Below are 22536 nucleotides of genomic sequence, written 5' to 3'. Positions count from 1 at the left end.
TGGTAGGTACAACTCAGAAACCATGCAGCTGTGCCCCTTTCTGGCTGGGTGTGGGCTCCATCCTGCGATCCTCAAGCTCATCTGCACTCTGCTTGGGTTCTGAGGGAGAGGCTGGGTGCCCCCTGCTCCTGTCCAGCAGGGTAGGCCCAGTCCCCATAGCCCTGACACCCCTCAGTAAGACCATGTCTCCTAGACCTCCGGGTTGTTTCCTCCTCTCCAAGGGCACATCAGACCTCTCTTTCCCAGCATTTTAATGGATGTTATCACTCATCAGGCAGCTTTGCCCAAAGAAAGAAAAATTGAGCTGTGTCCTCAGCACCTCACAGAAACATAAATACGTAAATTACATGTTTGCACATCTAACATCAGACATTTATTCACAGCACAGCATCATGGGGCCAGGGCTCCACTGAGGGAGGTTGTCAGCAAGAACAGGGGCGCAGCTGCCAACGTCCACCCCATCCCTACCAAGCCCCAAGCCTCCCTGTCATCATGCTGAAAGACCCCGTGCTGTGGGCAAAGAACGACCCCAAGAAGACGTGCTGCTGAAGACATTCCTTTATGACAAATCTTCATAAACACAAACACCACAGACGTTCGCAGTCACTCAGAGACAACCCACGGGCAGCAAACGATCCTGATGGTTACACGAGCCTTGAGGTGAGAGGGAGGACAGGCGCAGCAGGCCGAGGGCAACACAGTGCTGCCCGAGTACTGGCTCTGGAGAGCAGACCACAAAGCCACTTCATTCGGTGGAGTCAATTCTTCCTCGTCCACGTGGCTGCTGATGGGCGGCAGGCCTCCCCTCAGGAGGCCACAGGCAGTCGGCCGCGTGTCCTTCTTGGGCCCAGTCTTGGTAGGTTCTGGAATCCCAGGAGCAAGCTGCATTCTGCAGGTTCTCATCACGGGGCAGACACTGGGGCAGTGGCCCGAGCAACTCTAATCTCCCAGTTATCAGCAGGGAGCCTCCAGCAACCACGCCATGAGCCACGTGCGTGCAGGGACGGGGTCTAGACTCGGTTACGCAACTGAAAAATGTGACCACAGGACACTTTACACGTGTATGGGTTTTGTTGCTGGGTTTTTTTTTTCTTTTGGTTCAAAAATAAACATAACAGGCTCTCAGGTATATAAAACTGGTAATATTAGATAAAAATACAAATTCACCTTTACAAAACAAAAAAACAAAACAGCACACACACACGTTTTCATTGAATACACATAAAGCGTAACATCTTACCAAAAATAAAGAATTTAGGTTCTGTCCAAACACTGGCAGCAGCAGGGAACAACCTCACACGGCCACACAGGGAGCCACGTCCCACAGTGTGGGTGGCGGTGGCACAAAGGCAGGGGCTTGGGGACGGGGGGCTTGGGGACGGCATTCGATTGGTTCACGCATAGTTTTCTCAAAATGGCTTAAATTAAAAAGTAAAATGGGGCAAGTGAGAAACACATTAAGCCAGAAACATTTAGGAAATGATGCATAGGTGGGTATACCATGTTTATTTTAATACATCTCATTTGTTTGCATCCTGCTAGGAAGAATACCGTCCCACTGTCCTGTTACAGCAGCCTCAGGTTATCCGTGTAAATGTCATCCAAGAGATAATTAAAAAAAAAAAAAAAAAAAAAAAAAACCTAGGCAAAGAGTAAAAAGGAAAGCTTAATAATCACTTTATGGTGTAAAAAAAAAAATCCACTTAAGGCTCTCAGGAAGGTTTCTGTATAGACTTAAACACTACAGCAGGGAGATTGGTTCTACAGTTCCCGTGGCGGTTTCCCAGACATTTCTGGCTCCTGCGTGCCCCTGCAGAGCCCGTCGGCATCCATCGGAGTCGTCTAGAAAGCAGGCTCCGTGTCCTTGGCAAAAGCACCTGTGACCACCCTGGACAGAAATCCAGTCCGCTGAGACGTCTGTCACCTCCATCCCATGGGGGCGCGCCCTCTATCCGGCAGCTGTTCAGACATTTTTGTGAGTCAGTTTTGTTTTTCATGTTTTGTGGTTTTGTTTGTTCTCTCTCTCTTTTTTTTTTTTGACAAGGAAGCTTCTTATTGTTTCACCGAGTGCTACAATACTTGCTTTGATGTCACATTAAACAAATGTATACTGTCTCTTTGTTCTCCAGAGTGTGATGGGGACAGTTTTTCACAGAGGAGAACAAAGCACACGCTGGCAGTAAGCACCGTACATAGTAGGTTCAGGAATGTAACACGCCATGTACATCCGTGTCCCGGGAAAGGGCTGCTGGCTTATCCTCACCTCACATCTGCGGGGAGAGGAGAGAGACACTACTGAGCTGCAGGGCCACCAGGCACGCGCACCACCATGTAGATGGCAACCAGAGCGCAATGTTTAACCCAAGCAGGCACACGTAAGCACGCGCACACGTGCACACACACACACACAGACACACAGGCACATGTTAGGATTTTCAAATCAAATTGCCTTGGAACTCTTTCTGTAATATCCTGACCAGAATTAGTACTAGGCTCCCAGGATCTCACAGAACATGGCTCGAGGGCAAGCCCCATTCTCCCATTGTACAGATGTGGAAAACTGAGGCCCAAAAGAGTCTTTTGCTTTCTCCTCACCTTCCTCTTTCTTCCAGTCGAAGGGTGGATTTCAAGAACTCTGGCAGCTAGCTTGGGCCATGGGGGACCCTGAGGATGCTTCCAGCCAGAAAAAAGGGGTCTCTGTGACCAGGTAGATCTACACTGAGCTCTGGGGAAAGGCGGCTCTTCCCTTCCTACATCCCAGTGTTTGTACCTTCACATGCCTAAGACCTGAAAGCAAGCCAGACAGGGGTGCCCGGCTCTGACTTTGGGGGCCCTATCATCAACTGGTACATGGAAGCTGGAGCCCAGCGGTCTGCAGAGAATGGAGGTATAGTTGAGGCACAGTCAGGCTAGCAAAAGCCACGACTGAGAAATTGTGTAGGGACTGCTTCTGGGGCCCACCCATGTGACCCTTTTCTCCCCAAAGTAACCTCATGAATGGAATGGACCCTCACGATCAGACATCTCAAGGCTCCTTACTGGAAGTATTCTACAGTCACACACTGCCCAACCAGAGCCTGGGCTCGCAGACTCCTAGCTCTGAAGAACTCCTCTCAACAGTATTTGTTTTGGACGCTCTGGGCTCCTGCATGCCTGGAGGCAAGGCCCAGGGAGGTGCTTCAAGAGCCAGTCAGGCCAACCCCAAGAACCAGGAAGGCTTGAAACTGCTTCCTCCATACAGAGCACGGTTACCTAAATTCTTTTGGGAGCAATGTCTCTCTAAATGACTGTATTTCCCTTGTAGCCGAGGGGTGGCCCATGAGATAAAAATGAAAGTCACTGGGGTGGGTGGGGAGTGGATTTCTCAGAGTTCTTTTACCCTCTTCACTCTTTCTTTCAAGCCTGAATCACAGGTGTGATTTCTGGAACTTTAGCAGCTATCTTGGGCCATGAGACAACTAAGGATAGATGCCACCAGTCATGGATAGAAGGGAGTCCCTGGTGACATATCACTCAAGACTGCTGTAACCTGCTCTAGTGCCCCTGGCTTTAAGTGATAATGACAAATGCCCACCTTCCCTCCCCCTTTCTGTTTCTTGTATGCTACTAGCAACCAAACACAATTTCCAATAAAAGAGCCAGAAGCCCTACACATTTATAAAACATTTCCAGACAGGGATCTATTCAGCCTATAATCTCTGTAAGCCTCAGTTTTTCCATCTGTCAAGTGGGGTAGGTAACTTGCCCAAGATGATCCCAGCTAATAAAAGTCAGAGCTACCCCACTGCTTTTCAGGAAACCCAACTACTCCCCAATCAACGAAAAAGACCAAAGCCAGGGCAGGGATTCCAGACAGAGGGGAGCCATGATGAGGCTTCCTGTGAGGCTGGAAGGGAAGAGTTGGGATGGGAGCAAGGAGACCCAGCTGACCCCGGAAGCTCGCAGATGATCAAGGCCAATCAGGGCCCGTCCTCGCGCCCACCCAGCTGGAGAGTGATTCATATGTGATCAGTCAGCGCGCCCACCCGCAGGATTAGGGCATGTCCAGTGACAGCTCCTACCTGGTTGGCTGCGTTAGGTGGGCTTTAACCTTTTTCTTTTCCGTTTTTTACCTGACTCCCTACGCCTTCCTGTTAATAGAAGGGCAGGGAGGGTGAGCGGGCCTAAAGGGAGGCTGTCAGGTGAAAACTGGAGGTGTTTATCTTTCTGAAAGAAAACTCAGTTATCGCTGCACGGAGGCCCTTCTGGTGCCCTTCTGTCTTCAGAGCTGGCCCAACACAGCAGGTCACAGATGCCAAACTACTTTTGGGAGAGGGCCGCCTGGCCAGGGGTCCTTTCCACAGTCACATCTCACTGTCACTGCCCCCACCAAGGGACTGACCAGGGTGGAGGATGCGCTCCTGCCAGACTCACAGCTCAGCCCCCTCCCACCTGATGCCCGTGGCAGCAGTAGGTCCCAGGTGTGCCACCCAGCCCCTGTGCCCTGCCTCGGGCTGCAGCAGCAGGTTCGGAGCCTCCATCCGCATACAGGACAAAAATAGTGGAGGTAGTACTCACCGGCCTCCTCCTCTCGGTGATCGGGGTTCGGGCTGGCACTCGTGCACGCGCACTCCAGGTGCTCCTCCAGCCGCACCTGGACCTCTTTTAACTTTGGCTTCTTCCTGATGTATTCCACCTTGGCCACCTGCCAAGACAATGGCCCTACCATGAACATCTCAGCCACGCCTCACGAGTCATGAGCGTCTGGAGAGGAACAAGTGCAGCCCCACCCCAGGCAGGAAAGGCAGTAGCATAGACAGCTGACCTCTGACCCTTCACCTCCTTCCAGTGGGGAAGGTAAGAGCCCTGGGGGAAATAACAAACTGCTCTACAGTATTTGCAGTTTGGTCCCGTTTCTGTTTGGGAAGGAAAAAAAAAAAAAAAACAAACAAACCCAAAAGGTACACACATGCCCCTAAGGTGGTCTAAAGGATGAAGCTCAAGGTAGGAGCTGAGGGGTGTAGGTGAGGAAAGATGTTTACTTTTACATTTTATAACAGACAATGAAATAACAGACAATGTTTTCAAATGTGTGCTTTGATTATTAAAGGGGAAACAGTCACAAGTGTGGACAGGGTTTGCTGCTGCTGCATGAGGTTTGTGACCTGGACAACAGCCCAACCCCTCCCCTCCTGCCCATCTACTCTGGTGGCCACAGAAGAAATAAGAACAATCCCAAGGATCCACAAGGAGGCCATTGCCCTGGATGTGGATGCTGACAGGCAGGGACTCAAGTCCTCATGACAACCCCATGGGCCCGAGCCACACTGCTGGCCCTATGAGGACTTCTCCCCCAAGGCAGCCAGGCTGGACTGACGGCCACCTGACAGCCTTGGTGCCACATGCGAGGTCCTCTCATGGTTTCCAGGCTATGGCTCTCCTTGCACTCAGAGGAAGCCAGCCTTTCAGAAACACAGATGAGGATGCCAGGCCATCCAGCAAACACACCGGGGGGTCCAGGAGAGATATTGAGGGCTCAGATAAGCAAAAGCCTCCTCTTCAGTCATGCAGAGACACCACCACCGATCCACTGGCCTTGCCAGATGGAAATTCTCTGGACACAGAACCACAAGGTAGACCTGGCTCTGTGTCTGAAATGACCCCGAACAGTCCCAAGAGGCCAGAAAATAAGTCAAGGAATTCGAGAAATCAAATCCCCACGGACCCCACATTAGGCCCTGGGCACCAGGACATTATGTTCTGGGAACACAACTTCGCCCTCCACACATGTATATGCATGCACACACACACACATGCACAGCATATCCACACACATACATGCACAAACATGCATGCATACACATATGCACAGTGTGTGTACCAGCACATAGTACACACAGTGGTACAAAAACATGGCCTATCCTTGGAAAACAGCCCCACCCCACACTCACATTCATGTATATGCACACCCACATGTGCATGCACATACACACACACTGGCATCTGTAGACATGTCACACAAGTCCCAATTGCACCATCAAGGACTATCCAGACTCCATGTGCCTCTCTCACTTCACCCCATTGATGGACAAGGAAATGGGATGTTCTTTCAGCACCTTATGTGGGGTAAGTCCAAATACCAATCCTTCTATGGGCCAGAGAGGAGCAGGGCTGTCACTCCAAATTACAGAAAAGGAAACTGAGGCATGGGGGAGGCAAATGGTGTGAGTGGCGCCTGGCTCTGGGGACAAGTCCCTAACACTAGGTATATGCCTGTTCTTGGCAAGGCCCATTACTAAGTACCCACCACCACTGTTGCTTCCCTGAGCCCCATGGTCAACTTGCTCTGACCTCACACCTCTAAGAGCCCAACTCCTTGCCCAAACATATCCTGAGCCTGGTGGGCTCTCCTCCCTCACACCTGCAGCCCATGCGGCTGGCCCACTCCATGACTACCATCTTTCCGCTCCTCCCCAGGTCCTGTGGAGGTGGGTACAAGTTGGCCTCTCCTGTACCACCAAGCCAGAGCCCAGCCTGCAGCCTGGCCCAAGTGCTCGGTCTAGGAATGGTTCTCAGAACACTCCTCCCCTCACTGATCATCTGGGGAAACTGAGGCAGAGAACAGCACCAGCCCTGGTCAAACCCCAGAGTTGAGTCATCTGGAACTGGAAGGAGGTAGAAGAGACTCAAGACTAGAAGCAGGTGCCCTCAGCTGGGGCCAGGTAGAGGGGTAGAGAGGGGGAGAAGCAGAAGGAGGAGCGGTCATTTTCCAAGCTCTTCTCATAAGGACAGCAGTCCAGAGCCAGGGAAGCCCCAGGAATGGGATCAGCCCCAGCTCCCTGGCAGCTGGGCTACACACCCCATAGGTAAGCCAGCCCTCAGGCTTGTCCAGACTCTGCTGGGGCTGCCGGCCGTATTAATGTTTAACCTGAGGTGCAAAGGGTGCAGGCGCCCAGCAGCCATGTGAAGTGGTATGTGGCCCTGAGTGTGAGCTCAGGCTGCCAGGTATGAGCTCAGAGGAGGGGCCAGGAGCCAGAGCAGTGGGGGCCCGGCTAGGAGGTCTCTTATGTCAAGAAGTGGGAGAGAAAGTTGTCTTGGAAGGCTTCTGCTCTGCCAGGCAACTGCAACCCAGAAGGCCCAGTGCCTGGGGTGGCCATTCCGCTTTTGTCCCTCCCACCCACCATAAGCCCAATAGAAGACTCTGAGGGCCATGCAGGCAGTCTCAGACTTCCTGGCTGCAAAATGGGACCATCCAGAATCACGGCAAAGGATGAAGAAGTACCCGAAACTCGGGAGTGAGGGATTCTTGGACATTCTTCCAAGCATTCTCATCTCAGGGAATCAGCCCAGGCTCTGAGTCAGGTGAGGCTAGACCCCTACCTACCACAGGCAGCTCAGGGCATGAGGGACACTCTGGCAGATCTCCCAAGGTGGGGGGGTTCCACCAGTGCCTTAAGAATGGGATGTCCAAGTCCTGCATCGGCAGAACCTGGGTCCTCTCTGGCTGCTGCACACCATGGGTCAGCTCCCTCCAGCCTCTGAGGAGCCATCTGCTCTCCTCCCTGGGACCCTAGTAGGTGGGACAGGGGGCCTACCCCAGAGGCTGCTATGGCTCCCAGCTCCGAGCACCCAAACACCCTCCACATGCCCCAGCTTTGGCTGGGGGACATGGGCAGGCAGGCAGTGCACAGGGGGCAGGGCAGCTGTCCTGGTCTCAGGCCCGGCCCCTGGACGGCACAGCCTCTTTAGTCAACAAACACCTCACCTAGTTCCCTCTGCAGAGCAGATGCCAGGATGTGGGCTCCACTGAGACCACCGATTCCTCGGCAGGGGAACCAGGCTCATTCTCTACCCAAGAACTACAGATTGCCACGGGGGGTGGACAATCAAGAAACGCATCCCCCTCCATGAAAGGGCACACGGCATGGCTGCTGTCTGCAGGCCCACTTTCCCTTCAGACAGGCCTGTTATTTATCAAAGAAAAACAAACAGGGATTTATGATTGCACCTGCTTCTGGGTATGCAAGGATTCCAGGCCGTTCTACCACCTCTGTCTGGCCAGGAAATGGCCACATTTTTCTCCCAAAAACATGCCATGAATGTTAAATTCTCAAAAGCTCCTCCATGCTAGCCAAGTCCAAAGAACAGAGACACTGACATCCTTGGAACCTCAACTCATGTTGCCTCGCCCCTGGGCCCACTCTGGAGCCCAAGTGGGGGCGCGCACATGCCTCCTTCAATTCCTCTGTTGTTTTATGTCTCCATATCTGGGCCCTATAAACCAGACGTTCCCACCCCCCCCACCTTAGGTTACCCTGCATCACAAACAACCAGATCATAACCGAGGACAAATCCACGCAAGAATATAACCCAGCAACGTCACCACTTTATAGATAAGGGATGCCAAGCACAGATGACCCCATGCCCAGGCTGCTGCTGCAGATGTCCCCAGGAAAGCTGCAGGGGACACCCCCAAGCCATGGCCTGACCACTCCAGAGCTCATGGAAGAGTATTGTGCGTAATGAACACCACCTGTTACAGAAGCCCATATGCCAACCACTCGTGTTCAGTCACCCTGTGAGGGTACAATCACGGTCCATTTTATAGATAAGGACACTGAGGCAGCAAAGAAGAGGCCTGGACTTGGAAACAGCAGAGGCCCAGTTCCTGACTCTAAGCAGACCCTGAATGCCTCCCTTAACCAAGGACTTCCTAAGCCAAGGCAACGTGTCCTTGAACATGGGGGCACAAAACCCTAGTGCTCCAGAGACATTATTCCTTAGCCTCCGAACCCCACATCATCTAGAACTGAAGCCAATTTCCAAAATCAGACCTCAGATTGGCTTAACAGGCAGGGTAGAAGGAACCTGGCCTCCTACATGGTGGGGTCTCCCCAGGTGGGACAGGGCATCCCTACCTGTTGCGGGGGTTCAGATCCTGGCTGCCAGAGTACTGCTTTCTCTCAAAGTCCCTCAACTGGGTCCCCTACTTACCAATGACAACAGGACCCAAAGTAGCCTGAACTCCATTTATGGGATACAGTACAAATGCATCCTGGTTGCTAGAGACCTGGGGGCCTTACCAATTATTTTGGTTCCTGCTCACAGAATGGCCTGAAATACAATGGCAGTCCCAAACTTCCACTGTCCAGGGTTTCTCCCACTAGCAGTGACAGCCTGAATTCTGTTCCTCCACCCTCACCCCCACAGCCAGCCTATTGAGCCCAGTGAGTCTGAGACAATGGTGACTCCATTAGGGTTACAGCTACCACCATCCACACCTGATTCCAGCATTCTCTCTCCCAACCTTCTTTCACACCCTGGTGCTTATTATGTCTGAGGGACAGAGTCAGGGTCCAGGTGTCAGGCAGCATGTGGGGGTTCAAGAAAGGACGCACCTTTGAGACAAATCAGGGAGCGTGCTCAGCCCTGCCTGGGGCACATGCCACATGCTAACCGTGACAAACAGCACAGGGAAGCCACCTGCCCAGGACCCTTGCCCACCTCTCCCAGGCCTGTGGCAGCCACTCCCTGGCAACACCGGCAAGGAGCCTCGGAGAGTGTTGGTCCAGGATGAGGCCTCCTGGTCTAGCGGCCATCCCGAGGGTGGGAGAGTCCAGCCCCAGAGTCCACAGGTCAAAGGCCCTGCACCTGAGACTCATGGCTGGACTGGGGAAAAAAGCCTCTGGCCACCTTCCATGGTCACAGAGGCAGTGTGGGCTGCCACTGACCCCAGCACATGCAGATACCGGGGCCTGGGGGCCACCAGGTGGCCTTTAGACAAAGCACAAGCTGGACAGTTCACCCGCCAGGGCTGGTGACTCTCAGGCTTACTGCTATCTTCTTGTAATGAAAGAACTTAAAATCAAGGCCGTAAAACCCGGAAACCTAGGGGCGGTCCCATCCTCAGTCAGGACAGGCAGGGGAGCCACGCCCCCCCACCAGCGCAGCAACGTTGGTCCCTGCTGACCCCAGCATCCACTCCCACACGCTCTGTCTGGGATTCCAAGGGGCCCATCTCGCAGCTCTGAACTCAACCCCAAATGGAGCGGGAGCAGAAGCAGCTTCCTGGCCAAGCATGGGGCGCCCAGGCTGGCCTCCACAATGGGCCTCCTGTTCCCAGTGACCTTTTGTCCCCTCTCTGCCAGAACCCCCAGTGTCTGGGGCCGGATGTTTTCCTGCCAACCCTCTGATGGGTGGGCAGGGAGGAGATGCTTTCCCTGAAGAGGGGGGACATGGAAGACTGGGTCCGAGGAAGCTGGCTGACTGGGCTCAGGCACCATGTCTCTTGCCCGTCTCAGCTTCTCCAGATGATCGTGATCCTATCTGGCCATATGAAGGCCCATGGTAGAAAGCCCTCGTTCAGGTCAGGTCTACCAACTGCACTGCAGCGAGCCCATCGGGTCAAAGGCAGAGATGGATCTCCCCACCATGCTGCCAGGACCCTGATGGAACCCCTGGCCTTGGGGCTTTGATGGTCTCTAGACCCTCTCCTCAGGATAGACCAGGGGAGGGATACAGGACTGCACACTCCATTCTCACACATGGGAAGGGAGAGTGGGAACAGTGGGGGCTCCTTGGAGAACCCCATTTCATCCCAGCACCCCTGTACTTCCCAGGGTACCCTATCCCAGACACTAATGAGCAACTCCTCAGCAGCAGCACACAAATGTGGAGCGATTCAGTCTGGAGCGCCCCACCCTAATGCCCAAGAGTAAAGCAGCTCAGGTACCCAGATTCTTGGGGTTCATGAGACTCCCCCCAACCACATGAGGACAAAAGCAGCAGAGACTGGCAAGGGCCTGCAGCAGGGCTGGGGCAGGGCAAGGCATCCTGGAGATGCACTGCATAGGTCTGTGCACTCAGGCCTCAGCTTCCTCCTTTAACAAGGAGTAAGAAATTGGCATAAAGTGCTGGGCCCAGGACCTGGGGGTGGGGGTGTAGTCAGGTCCCTTGGCCCACACAACAACCCCCAATCAAAGCAGCCTGAGACAGTGCCCAGACCAGCACTCTGGGAACACCTCAGAGATTCAAGGGGAGTGTCCACTGGGGAGACATGGGGCAGTAAGTGTGGAATTTGCTTACTCAACCCCCGAAGCACGGCAGAGGCCCAAGTCCCGGGTCAGGGCAGTCCCAGTGCTGGGTCTAAAGTGCCTTCTCGTGAGAAGTGGCCCGGCTGGCTGTGCTTTGTCCTTCTGGGCTGCAGGCCGACATGAACTGCCTGGAGTTCAGGCAGGGTAAGGGGATCGAAATGGTGTCTTGTCAAGAAGTGGGTCTAATTCAGTCTCAAAATGAAATCATACTGGGAAAAACAGCCCCTGGCCCCCAGTTCAGTTGAGACAGGCACGTGGAAGGTTCCTGTTGACCAAATTCACACCCCCGGGGGTCATGTGGGACCCTAAATTGTCTTAACCACCCAGAGCCAGTCCCCAAGGAGAGGAAGCTTTCACCTCCAACAGAGAGCACCCAGGACTTTCCAGCCTCTGTCATACCTCAGAGAGATCAGGAGGCTCCTAAATCATCCTTCCAACAGTCTTTTGAGAAAGAGAGACTGACAGGGACTATGCACTTGGGCTCAGGAAAGCTCCCTTTACCCTGACATCAGTCACAACCTGAGAGACACTTCCCACCACTAGGCCAAAAATTAAGCCCTGACTCGACTCTCGCAGTGATCTGAAAAAGCAGACTCCCCAAGGACACAGGCAGGGAAGACAAGTAGCCCCCACAGGTGCCATCTGACCATGACCCCCCCTCAGCCCCCAGCACCATCTTTGGAGTCACCTCAACCAGCTCCCTCCCAGTAGAGGGCTTTGCGGCTGGATATTGGACGGCAAAGACCACCACAGCCCACACCACCCTGCAAGTGGTGAGCAGCAAGCACATTCTGAAACAAGGGGAGGTGCTGAGGAGGGAGCCCAGAGGGTCCTTCCAGAGAACCATCAACAAACAGCACATCCCTCCCAATGGACTAGGATGCCCTATGTCCAGGGCCCCACAATCAGAGCTCTGAACGGGGGGTGAACGTCAGTATCTGGACCTTGCCTCACTTTCCTGGTTCTTCTGAGTCTTTCCAGGGAGAGACAGGAAGCAATGCTGGCTCCGAGGAAACTCACCCTCTCCTGCCACACACTGCAGCCCCAGTGCCACTGAAGTGCCTGTGAGAACCCTCCCGGGCCAGAGGAGATGCCAGCACTCTCCAACGACGTGCTTCCACGCCTTGCAAGGCCCATGATCAAGGCACAGGGGGCAGACAAATCACCGTCGTCATGAGCTTTCCTTCCTCACAGCCCTTCCAAACAGTTGTTCCACGTGGGAGGCTGTGCCGTGTGTGGCCAGTACACGGGACACCAGACACCCACCTGAATCATGACTGAAACCCCTGTCCAGTCCCCCCCTCCCCGTCCCTGGGTCTTAGTGTGCTTGTCAGGGAGATGCGCTCATGGCTGCTGACTGAGACCTTAGCCACGGAGCCCAGCTGCCAGTGGGTAGAGGTCGTGGGAACCCCAGGGATGGGGACGAGGAGGAGGGCTCACCTTGACACTGCGGTGGTGGATGCGGGAGGGCTGGCACTTGACGCTGCTGGTGTTGCAGCAGCCGGTACAGCGCTTCACCTCCACACACGGGGGCCAGATCAGGAAGTTGGCAGACGTGGGGTCCACCTGGCTCCGAGGTATCTCGTAAATGACCGTCCTGGTCTTGCAGACTGCAGGTATGGCTTCCTCTGCAGAGGCAAGGGCCTGTGAGTGCAGAGGCCACGTCCCACCCCAAACCTATGCCCACACTCCACTCCCCACCCCCATGCCTCTGTAACCCCCCAGGGCTGCCAGGCCAGGGGGCACTGGGTGTCCAGTCCAGGCAGGAGCCTTCCCCATACAGCTGCTGCTTCCTTCAACGTGAGGTGTTTCACACAGTGCGGGCCCGGCAAAGGTGGGAAGCTCCCCCGACCAGAGTCAGCTATGCTGAGCAAAGCAGAAGCAAGAGCTCCAGAGTCAGGCACAGGGAAGGGGCTGCTGGCAAAGGGACCAAGTGACACTGGAAGCCAAGGCACAAGGAGTTCTGATGTGGCCCATGGGGTATGGAGCTCCCCAAGCACATGGCCAGGGTAAAGATGGAAACTGAGGCAAGCGGGGCTGGGGAGCCCAAGAATCTGCCTCATCTATGCATCGGGGGCACCTGGGGCTGATGGAGGATGGGGAGAAGCAAGGCTGGAAGGCTCTGAAAATAAGAAGGTAGCTGGTCATGCAGCCAACTTTTTCCCCATAGGGAAAAACTTTTTCCCCACAGCCTGCTTCTGCTGCAGCACGAATCAGGAATGAAACCCACACAAGACCTGGTCATTACCTTCAGGACTTGGAACCCGCAACCCCCAGGCATAGCCACTTTGGCCCAGGATGCTCTGGGCAAGCAGGGCTGCTTTGCTGTGGCTCCCTCAGGAACTAGAGCCAGAAGGCCCAGGAAAGGAAGAGGGTGTCACAGCAGGCCTTGCACACAGGCAGAGACATGGGAGTATGGACACAGCACTAACTCCCCAACCCTGCCCAGGGAGCTGCTCATCAAAGGTCCCCAAGAAACCACACCAAGGCCAGAAGCCCCCCACCAAGGAGGAGAGAGGTTATTTTCTATTCCTTGCCTATCCATCCAGCATGTAACAAACACCGAGGAAACTCCCTGTGGATGCCAGGGTATGACTGAGGGACAAGAAATCCTCACTGGACCCCACACCTCTCTCCCCATACACTGCCTTATGTGGCAAGACCATTTTCCAGGCTGGGCATTATGCAATGGCCGCTTGGCAACATCCAGCCACATGGACTGGCCAACGCAAAGCCCCACCAGCCAAACACATCTCCAGGGAGCCTGGTCAGCAAGCTAAGGGGCCATTTACTAGATAGAGCTGCAGCACTGTAGGACCCCAAATAAACCACAGAGCTGGAGGGAACCAGAATCAACCCAGCATACTAGGAACAAAGGGTATCAGCACCCCACAATCAGGACTCAGATAACCCCAGCAGCCAGCAAAGAGTAGAGCCAAGAGACTGAAATGTGAGTGAAGGACCAAACCTCGCCTTGCCCCACAAGTAGGGAGGGCATCAGTGTCCCCCTGTCCCCTTCCTCTGGGGGCCAGAGGACCTCAGCAGTCTGTGGCCTCTAGGAGCACCAGACAAGCCCCCCATTCTCACCCCCAGGCCAAAGAAAGAAGACTGGGCACTAGAGGTATAGCCACTCCAGACCACCCTAAGATAAAGTAGGGATGGGGCTCCATCCACAACACCTAGTCTGTACCTACGAGGTGGAGGTCAGGGGTGAAGTCAGGGAGAAAGGCCTTCAGTCCAACTCTTAGATACTTCCTCCCCTGTCTGACACAGGACAATCTGCAGCATTTACTAGAGTGTTGGGCCTTTGACATTAGCATGAAGGACATGAAACATATGGTCATAACAGTAAACATCATCTGGGAAGGGTCTGCTTGTCTTGACCATGAATCATTCACCCACATATTGCCACTCAAAGGCAAAAGCTGTAAGACCTATCTATAGCTCAAAGAGTGAGATTCACTTGCCCAAGGTCACACAGCCAATAAGTAATGTCTAACCTGAAACTCAGGCAGCTATGACAAGCAGGCAGGCCCCCAGATGGCATGGGACCAGGTGGATCAAACCCATTCTAGAGGCAGGAACATGCAGGCCACAACCCCTCTTCAATGCTGAGCCAAGGCCCTGAAGACCCCACTGGTCCTTCCTCAAGAGGTCAGACAAAGGGGTCTGCGAGAGGTACAGACCCACCCAGGTGGAGCCCTCAGGCAAGTGTGCATGGGGTGGAGGTCATGGGAAGGGAGGGAGTCTGTACCCCCTGTTCTGCAGCTCTAGCTGGGAGCGCTCAGTGCTCCACATGACGAATTGGAAATTAAACACGACCACGTTTTCAAGCAAGGCCTCCTGGAGAACAGGCCCCAACAAGACAGGGCACTTAAGGAATTTATGACGCTCGTCTCTCCTGGAAACTCAGCCCAGGCCAGGCCTGCAGCAAGGAGCAGGGGGGCTGGGGCAGGGAGATACCTGACAAGAAAGAGGCCTTAGAACTCGGGTGGCCAGAGCTGAAGGTACTGGGCCCCAAGCAGGCTACACCTTTTGTTTTATGGAGGAAGAAAGGGGTGACTACCCTGAAGTCATAGCTGGAGGACAGCAAGCTGGTTCCCCCAGAACCTACCTCCCTGCCCCCACCCCCAGGGCTTACCAATGCTTCTTTTCCTCCGAATGGGCACAGGCTGCTTCTCAGGTGCATGCTTGGTGGCACGGCCCCCATGGGCTTTCAGGCTGGTTTCCAAAGCATCCTCAGCCCCTACAGGTAGAAGAAGAAAATGGCAAACAGCTCACCCTCACCTGTGTGGGGCTCTCAAGGACTGTCTACAGCCCATCCTACAGATCAGCACTCAGATTGAAGATCAGACCACCCTTCTCCCAGACGGGCTATTTGGAGACTTTCCACATACACCAGGAGTCTCCAAATGTGCAGAAGATCAAAGACTCACAACTGCCAAAAACAATCCACTAAGCCTGCAAGGCCTACATGGGGACCCCCCAAATGTGGCACCCTTGCTGCTTCGTGTACCTGTGGGATGTCTCCTACAGTGCATCCTCCAAGGAAGACCAAGTGAGGGCTGAACCAGTAAGGAAGACCCTGAGGCCGTCATCCCTGTCCATAAGACCCAAAACTAACAGGCCTACTGTGTGTAGCCTGGCTCCTCAGACAGGGCCCCCCTGATAAGGTCCCTTGGACGGGGCCCCTGGATAGGACAGGGCCCCTGAGGATCCCCCAACGTGGACAGGGCTCCTCTGACAGAGTCCTTAGAAAGGATCCCTCCTGGACAAAATACCTCACAAACGGTTCCCCTGGGCAAGACACCTCAGACAGGACCCCACCCTGACAGGGCCCCCAAATAACAGGCTAAACCCAAGGATCATCAGATACTGCAGCTGGACTCTTAGGTGAACATGCATCTCCTCCCATCCTTCTTATTAAACCAGCCCTGACGGAGCACCCTAGCCTTTGAGGGGCAAGGCCTTAGAGGGCAGATGGGGCTGAAAATCTGACCCCATCTGTCCTGAAACCAGTCCACTCTGGGGCTCTCAGCAGGGAGCACGGGCTGGTGTTCAGTGTAAAGCAAGGAGTGGCCATGGCCTGAGACAGGAGTCCTGGTCTGGGTGAAGAGCGGAAGCAACTTGCAGAAAGAAAGGCACACTGCACCCAAGTAACTGAGAGCAGCCAGGAGAGGGTGGGGAGAGGGTGGTCCTTTGGTTGAAGAGCAAGACCCAAGAGCTGAGATCAGAACAGGACACCATTCCCCCAGGTTGGCTACAGTCCCCCAGTACACGTAACACTACCCATTCCTCGCTAGTGCCCCCAGACAGACAAGGAGCCTCTCAGGTCTCTCCAATTCCTAGAAGAAAAAGAGATGGGGTGGACGGTCATCTATACCAACTCTAGCAGCTGATGGGGAGCGGCTGTCTGATTGATGGTGGCTGAGCAGCAACCCCAGCAGAGACTAACAATGACACGGCCCACCTCTGGATGCGGTAGGTCACACCCAGCCTCCATTCCTCGGCCCCAGACACCTGTTCCTCCCCCTCCATCCCTGTCTCCCAATAGATAACCAGCAGCTCCAACAGCCAGGAACTCCAACAGCTGTGCAATGATCTCCCAATTTGCAGTCTCCTCTTCCAAGAAGCATGCCCGTGTGGTCTTGTGACCACTAGCTCACACCAGAGGTCCCCTCCTCAGCACCTGACAAATGTCAGTACCACTGACCCCACAAACCAACTGGAGAAACCTCACTTTCTCCCCTCCAGACAAGTCTATAACCTGCATTTGTTTAAAAAGAAAAACCTATACCATGTGTCAAGTGTGGATGGTAAAGATGTGTTCTCGTAGAATACAGAAGCCTGAGCAGAGCCCAACTTTTTACTTCAAATGACTCAATGTTCCAATGCCACTAATTTTTGAGGCCCAAAATAAGATCAGAACAGAACTACTCATGCAATAAGTATTTCCCATCAACCAACTGTTAGAAGAAGCATTTTCTCACAAAAAATGACATTTATGAGTCATGTGCCAGTGGTGGCCATCTTGCCATCACTAAACCCGGGAGCAGCTGGTCCACTCTTAACTCCTAAGAGGAAATCTGACATCGGCGACCATTCCCAGTGTCTTACTACAGCTAGACGATAACAGCTTGGCTCCTGATTCATCCTTATGTGTATACAGCAGGTCCAACTGCCTCTTTACATCTGAGGAAACTGAGGCACAGAGATGGAGGTTGTGCCCAGACTCAGACTACTCTCCCGCCCTGACCCCACTGGCTGTCTTCATAAACAGAAGACAACTGTCCTCACATCTTATCCCTTGTGCTGAAATCTGAACCAGGAAGTTATTGACAGACAAGAGATAGTAGAAAGAGCTCGTCCTAAACATCCTTTACAGGGACCAAGAAGGGTGATCACTGAGCCAAGTCAACCCAGCTGATGGGGGAGCGGCTGTCTGATTGATGGTGGCTGAGCAGTAACCCCAGCAGAGACTAACAAAGGCCCAGCGGGAATCACGCCCAAAAAGTGCTCTCAGGACAGTTAATCAAGTGGTTTCCCTTTTGTCTTTTATGCACAGATGCCCCAGTGATGCAGAGCTGGAGAAGTCCTCCAGCATCAGCACTGGTGGAGCGTTAATGGCCTGAGATGCGAATATTTATGGATCAGCTACTCAGTGACCAGGGCACTGGGCCAGACCATACAGGGAACAAAGCTCCCCCACTGCCACTCCAGTCACTGGTTTGCTCTCATCACACATGACAGACAGGTCCCAACTCCATGCCACTGGTCATAACAGTACCACAAGCTGGTCTCAACCCAAAAGCCCCATGTGAGGAAGTGACTCCCTTTACTCTCCACTCCTTAGACTCTGGGATTCGTGCATGGACTCAGGTACCAGGGTGTCACAGGCACACAGAAGATGCTAAGTTAGACCTCGCTCAGTTTCCTCATCTGTAAAATTGGGAGGAGTCTGAATCCCACTTGCCAATCACAAACCCCTGCCCATCTGGAGGGGGAAACCAGCCCGTTTTAAAACACCTCCTTACTGCTTCCTTGGAGTCCTGGAGAGGGATAAAGGAACGACTCCCCCAGGCTTTTCCACACCCAGGCCCTCCCTCACTGATCCCAGCGGGGACCTCTGACTAGTCCTAACAGGGAGTCCAGGACCTGAAGGCAGAGAATTGACCCCAGTTGTTTACAACCTTCCCGACCAGTCTGTTATTTCCACTCTTCACTTCGGGTGGGAACAGGAGTTGGAAGAAAGACCCCCAATACAAGCTCTAGAAGCAACCGGTGCAACTCCTGTCCTCAGCCAGAGACCGTGGAATCCTCTGGTTCTCAGCTTCCACACCTGTGAAGGGGGGGCTGGGCTAAGATGAAGAAGCCCACTCTGGGGTTTGTGTCACAAAGGGTCCCCCTAGGGGCAAGGTGAGTAAGCAAGAAAACCCTAGAGGTCCCTGCTCCATTCTCACCCTAAAAGTTTTCAGACACTAGAAGTCCCAGCCTAAGAATCATATTCAGACCCCAAAATGTCTGACAGGTAGACAGGGGCAGGGGGAGAGGGAGATCCCCGAACATATCCCTACGGGGGTAAAGTGAAATCTACCTGGAAAACTGAGGGGATACCCAGCTTTTTACTGCTGGACCCTTCCAATAAGGCTCAAGGGCCCAGAAAGCCTCAGGCCAGGAATGTCATCAGCATAACTCGGCAGAGCTGCAAAGCTAAAAGTGTTAATGGTGGGGGGCAGGGGAGGCGGGGCACACAGACTAGAATAAGAATGGTCCCAGCAGAAAGTGAATGGCCCATTTCCCTCTGGCGTCCAAATGCCGGGTGTGCTGGGAGGCCAAGCTCTTCTCAGGCCTGACTTCTGCAAGCCAGTAAAAAAAAAAAAGTACCCTAAAACCTTTTCTGGGAGGCAGCCTCCCCACTTTCCCAAATCCACCAGGGACCATCAGGATGCAGGCGAATGTTCTCAGCTAACCAAAGCCAAATCCTTCTCCCCAGGGTTACACATCAAGGAACCAGATTAAAATCCTCCTCTGGCCCAACTCTGATCTCCAAGTGAAATTCTACCCCCTTCCCGATAAGGATCAGCCAAAGGATTTCCTGGGTCAAGAAACTACAGAAACCATCGGCCTTGCTAGAAAATGGTTTTGGCATGAAATGAAAATAGTTCAGGCCTCCCCACCACCATAATTAGGTACAAATTTCCAAGTGACTAGACCATGTGATTTTACTTAATTCTCCCACCACCATCACCCCCCCTTTTTAGAGTAGTTTGCAGTGAGAGAAAAAAATCTTCATTTCACTTAAAACTCTTCCAAGTTCTGCCACCTTTACTTTGTTTGACAAATTCATTTGGGGCCACATTTTTACCAGTCAATGAAAAGGCTTTCCTGGATGTATATTTCACCAGTTAACTCATGCCGGCGTTCCCATGCCAAATACTAATTTTCAAAAGGACGCCACAGGATGTATGTACATCAGAACCCTTATTTTTCAGGAAGGGGCTCCTGTTCCACACCAGTGGGCAGTCACCCAACATGACTTGGCTGAACCCCACCCTCCACCACTGCAGACCCCACCAAGCATGAGCCACTCCAGTTTCAAAAACTTCACTTTATACACAAACTGTTTTTCTAACGGCTTCTGGGCCTGACAATCAGTCCCCAAATAGCTGATGTGTCCAAGGGGACCTTTTTATTGGATCTGAAAAGAGAAAGGCATGGGCCCTCTGCAATCGCAAAGGCCGGGCTGGCGCAGAAGCGGGCACGAGCTTGCCAGGATGACAAAGGGGCCCTGACCCGGGCGCACGGCTCCTCCCTCGCACCCGCCGGGCCGGACACCAGGCCAGGGCTCTGTGCCCGGGGCCTGGGCCTGCTCAGCCGCACACCTGGCTGGGGCACCGGCGCCCTCTATGTGGCTGAACTTTCTGTGACACACGCGGCGTTTTCCTTAAATGCAAAAACAATCCCCGGGCAAGGGAGCAGTCCTCGGCCGCAGCCGCGAGAGAAAGTGGTGATTGGAAGAGAAACTCCTGACTCATCCGCCTGGGCTTTTATGGCCCGGGATTGGATTCTGACCTTTCGGTGCGCTCCTGCGCGGCGCCCGGCCGGCCCGAGCACGGGAGGCGGCTCAAGGCGCACATACTCCCCGCCCGCCCGCCCGCGCCCGCCCCGCGCTCCGAGGGAAGGGGCGCGATTTACCTACGGAGTCTATCTCCAGGAGTCGCTGGAGGTCCCGGATGCTGTGGATCTGACTGTGTGCCAGCCTCTCAATTACCTCGCGGGGGATCTCGGCTTCCTGCAAGCAGAGCCACACGGTCAGCGCCCGCGGCCCGGCCCCGTCGGCTCGCGCCCCCAGCCGCCGAAAGCGCCTCCTTCGGAGCCCCCGAGGCTGCCCCCGAACCCAGCCCCGCCCCACGAGGGCACCTGGCACGCCAGCCGCCAGACCCCCGGCCCGGGCCTGCAGCCAGAGGCCGGGATGGGGATGGGGTGAGACCCCCCAAATGCTCTTTCCCCATCCGTGCCGCCTGCCCTTTGCTTTGAACAAACAAACAAAAAACCTGACCCCCGCCCCCCACCTTCAAATTTTCAAACAAAAGCCCAGCACTCCGGCCTCTCTGCCCCGGTGTCAGTTACAGGAGGTCTGGGGCCAGGCAGGGGCCAGGAGTCTTGATTTAATAGTGAAATCAACATCTAGAAAGATCAAGTTGAAATGCGTCATGGATCGGCGATGAAAGTCACGCAGTCCTAACACTTTAATCCAGTCGGGGGCTTAAATTTCACCTCCCGGAACCCCGGGCCCAACCTGCGGGGGAGAGGGTCTCGTCTGGCAAACACGCGCGCGCGCACACACCCACACTGGCCCCACCCGGGCTCCGGCCCAGCCGCGGCCCTAGCGCCGACTAGGACTGCCCAAATCCAGCGGGGCGCATGGGAGAGGCTGGCAGGAAACGTGAGGGTTAAAAACCCACCTCTAGAAGCTCCCGGGTCCCAGCCCAGACCACCCCCCATCACCTGGTCTCCCCACACGCCTTCCAGATTTCTAAAAGGAGTCGGGGGTCGCCAGGGGGGGGTCCTCAATCACTAAGTTCCCACGACGGGGAGGGGGTGTATAAAGTCATTCATCACAGCAGAGCTCCCCATATTCGGAATTCGAGATGGGGTAGGGGGATGCCGCTGGCGGAGGGCAGGGCCGTCTGGCCCGGCAGGGGCTCCTCGCTCAGCCACCTGTAAGCAGGCCGGGGCGGGTGGGACCGCGCCGGCCCAGCCACTCGGCCTGGCTGGGTGGGGGACAGGCAGCCTGGGTGCTGTGGCTCCGTCTGCCCACCCTGCCCTTGGTGGGCTTCTGGCCACTGCCGCCCCTAGCTGTTTATCGCAGTCTCCTCCCCTCCCCGGACTCCACCGGTTCACACACCCCCTTTCTGTGCTCCCCACGCCCCGATACTGCATTGCCCGCAGCGTCCCGGTTTCCCCTCTCCGCAGGACCCCGCGCCCCCCGAAGTTTCTCCCCACTCATCCACCCCGCAGCGCCCCGTCCCTCCACGGCAGCGACGCAACACGCTGGAAACTCACCAGACGTTTAGGCATGGCAGAAAATAGAACCCAGTTGGGAAAATTAAAAAAACGACCTCCCTAGCAGAAACCGAAATGCGCTCTGCAGAGTCCCAGACCTCGGGGCGCCCTGGCCCGCGGGCAGCCGCAGGGGGCGTGCGCCGGGGTGGCGGAGAGGGAACGGGCGCGGGGGTGGCACCCACCTCGGCCAGGGCATGGGCGAGGTATCCGCAGGCGAGGAGCAGCAGGCAAGCCCAGGTCCTCATCGCGTCCCGAGGCGCTGGCAGCTCGGCGGGGAGGCGAGGCCGCGGGGCGGGCGCTCCAGCCGGGCTCCTGTGGCGGCGAAATTCAGTACCATCCCTCAGGGAGCGCGGCCCGGAGGAGGGTGGCGCGGAGAGCAGGGAGCCAGCGGAGCGCGCCGGGCGCGAGCAGTGAGTGCGGAGACGCAGACGGAGCCGACGAGGAGGAGGAGCAGGAGAGCGCGCCCGCCGCACCCGCTGCGCGGGGAGCCTCCTGGGCCGCCGGGTAGGGGGTGGGGACGGAAGGGGCGGAGGGCGGGGGCTGGGCCTCTTCCTTGGTGCCTTCCCGGTGCTGGCCGCCGCCGCGCTCGCTCCCCAGCGCTGGCTTTAGGAGCGACCCGGCCGGTAATTCTGCATATTTGCGGGCATCAGCCCCGAGAGGGACCCCGGAGCGAGGCTGGAGCCGCCGCGGCCGCACCACCCATCACCTGTCTGGACGCCCGGCCGGGCCCCGGCCGCGGGCTCGCGCTCTCCCCGCGGGCTGCGGGTGGCCCTGCGCGCCCACCGCCGGCCCCGCGCTCGCCTCTGGTTTTTCCTTGCCGCCGCCGCCAGGCAGGGCACGGCGCGGCCCAGCACGGCGCGGCCCGGCGGCCTGCGTGCGCCCCTCCGCGGCGCGCCCT

General features: G+C 55.3%; 1 protein-coding gene across 2 annotated transcripts; it reads right to left on the bottom strand.

The window, feature by feature from the left end:
• PDGFA (platelet derived growth factor subunit A) lies at positions 1–22061 on the bottom strand. 2 transcript variants are annotated; one of them, XM_037506752.2, is made up of 7 exons: positions 21821–22061; positions 20268–20364; positions 15214–15318; positions 12513–12700; positions 4558–4684; positions 4062–4130; positions 1–2270 (listed from the first exon to the last, which is right to left on the bottom strand). In XM_037506752.2, the coding sequence occupies exons 1-6, from the start codon at positions 21881–21883 to the stop codon at positions 4075–4077; spliced, it is 636 nt and encodes a 211-aa protein (XP_037362649.1). In that variant the 5' UTR covers positions 21884–22061; the 3' UTR covers positions 1–2270; positions 4062–4074. The 2 variants fall into 2 exon arrangements, with proteins under 2 accessions (XP_037362649.1, XP_037362650.1); XM_037506753.2 differs by lacking the exon at positions 4062–4130 and having other exon boundaries at positions 6–2270; positions 21821–22054.
• Positions 22062–22536: the final 475 nt, after the last annotated feature.

Source organism: Talpa occidentalis, unplaced genomic scaffold (genome assembly GCF_014898055.3).
Source record: "Talpa occidentalis isolate TD23 unplaced genomic scaffold, MPIMG_talOcc4v2.1 talOcc4.12, whole genome shotgun sequence".
Classification (NCBI taxonomy): Eukaryota; Metazoa; Chordata; class Mammalia; order Eulipotyphla; family Talpidae; genus Talpa; species Talpa occidentalis.
The sequence above is the reverse complement of the archived record's forward strand: the minus strand, read 5'-3'. Positions and strand labels throughout refer to the sequence as shown.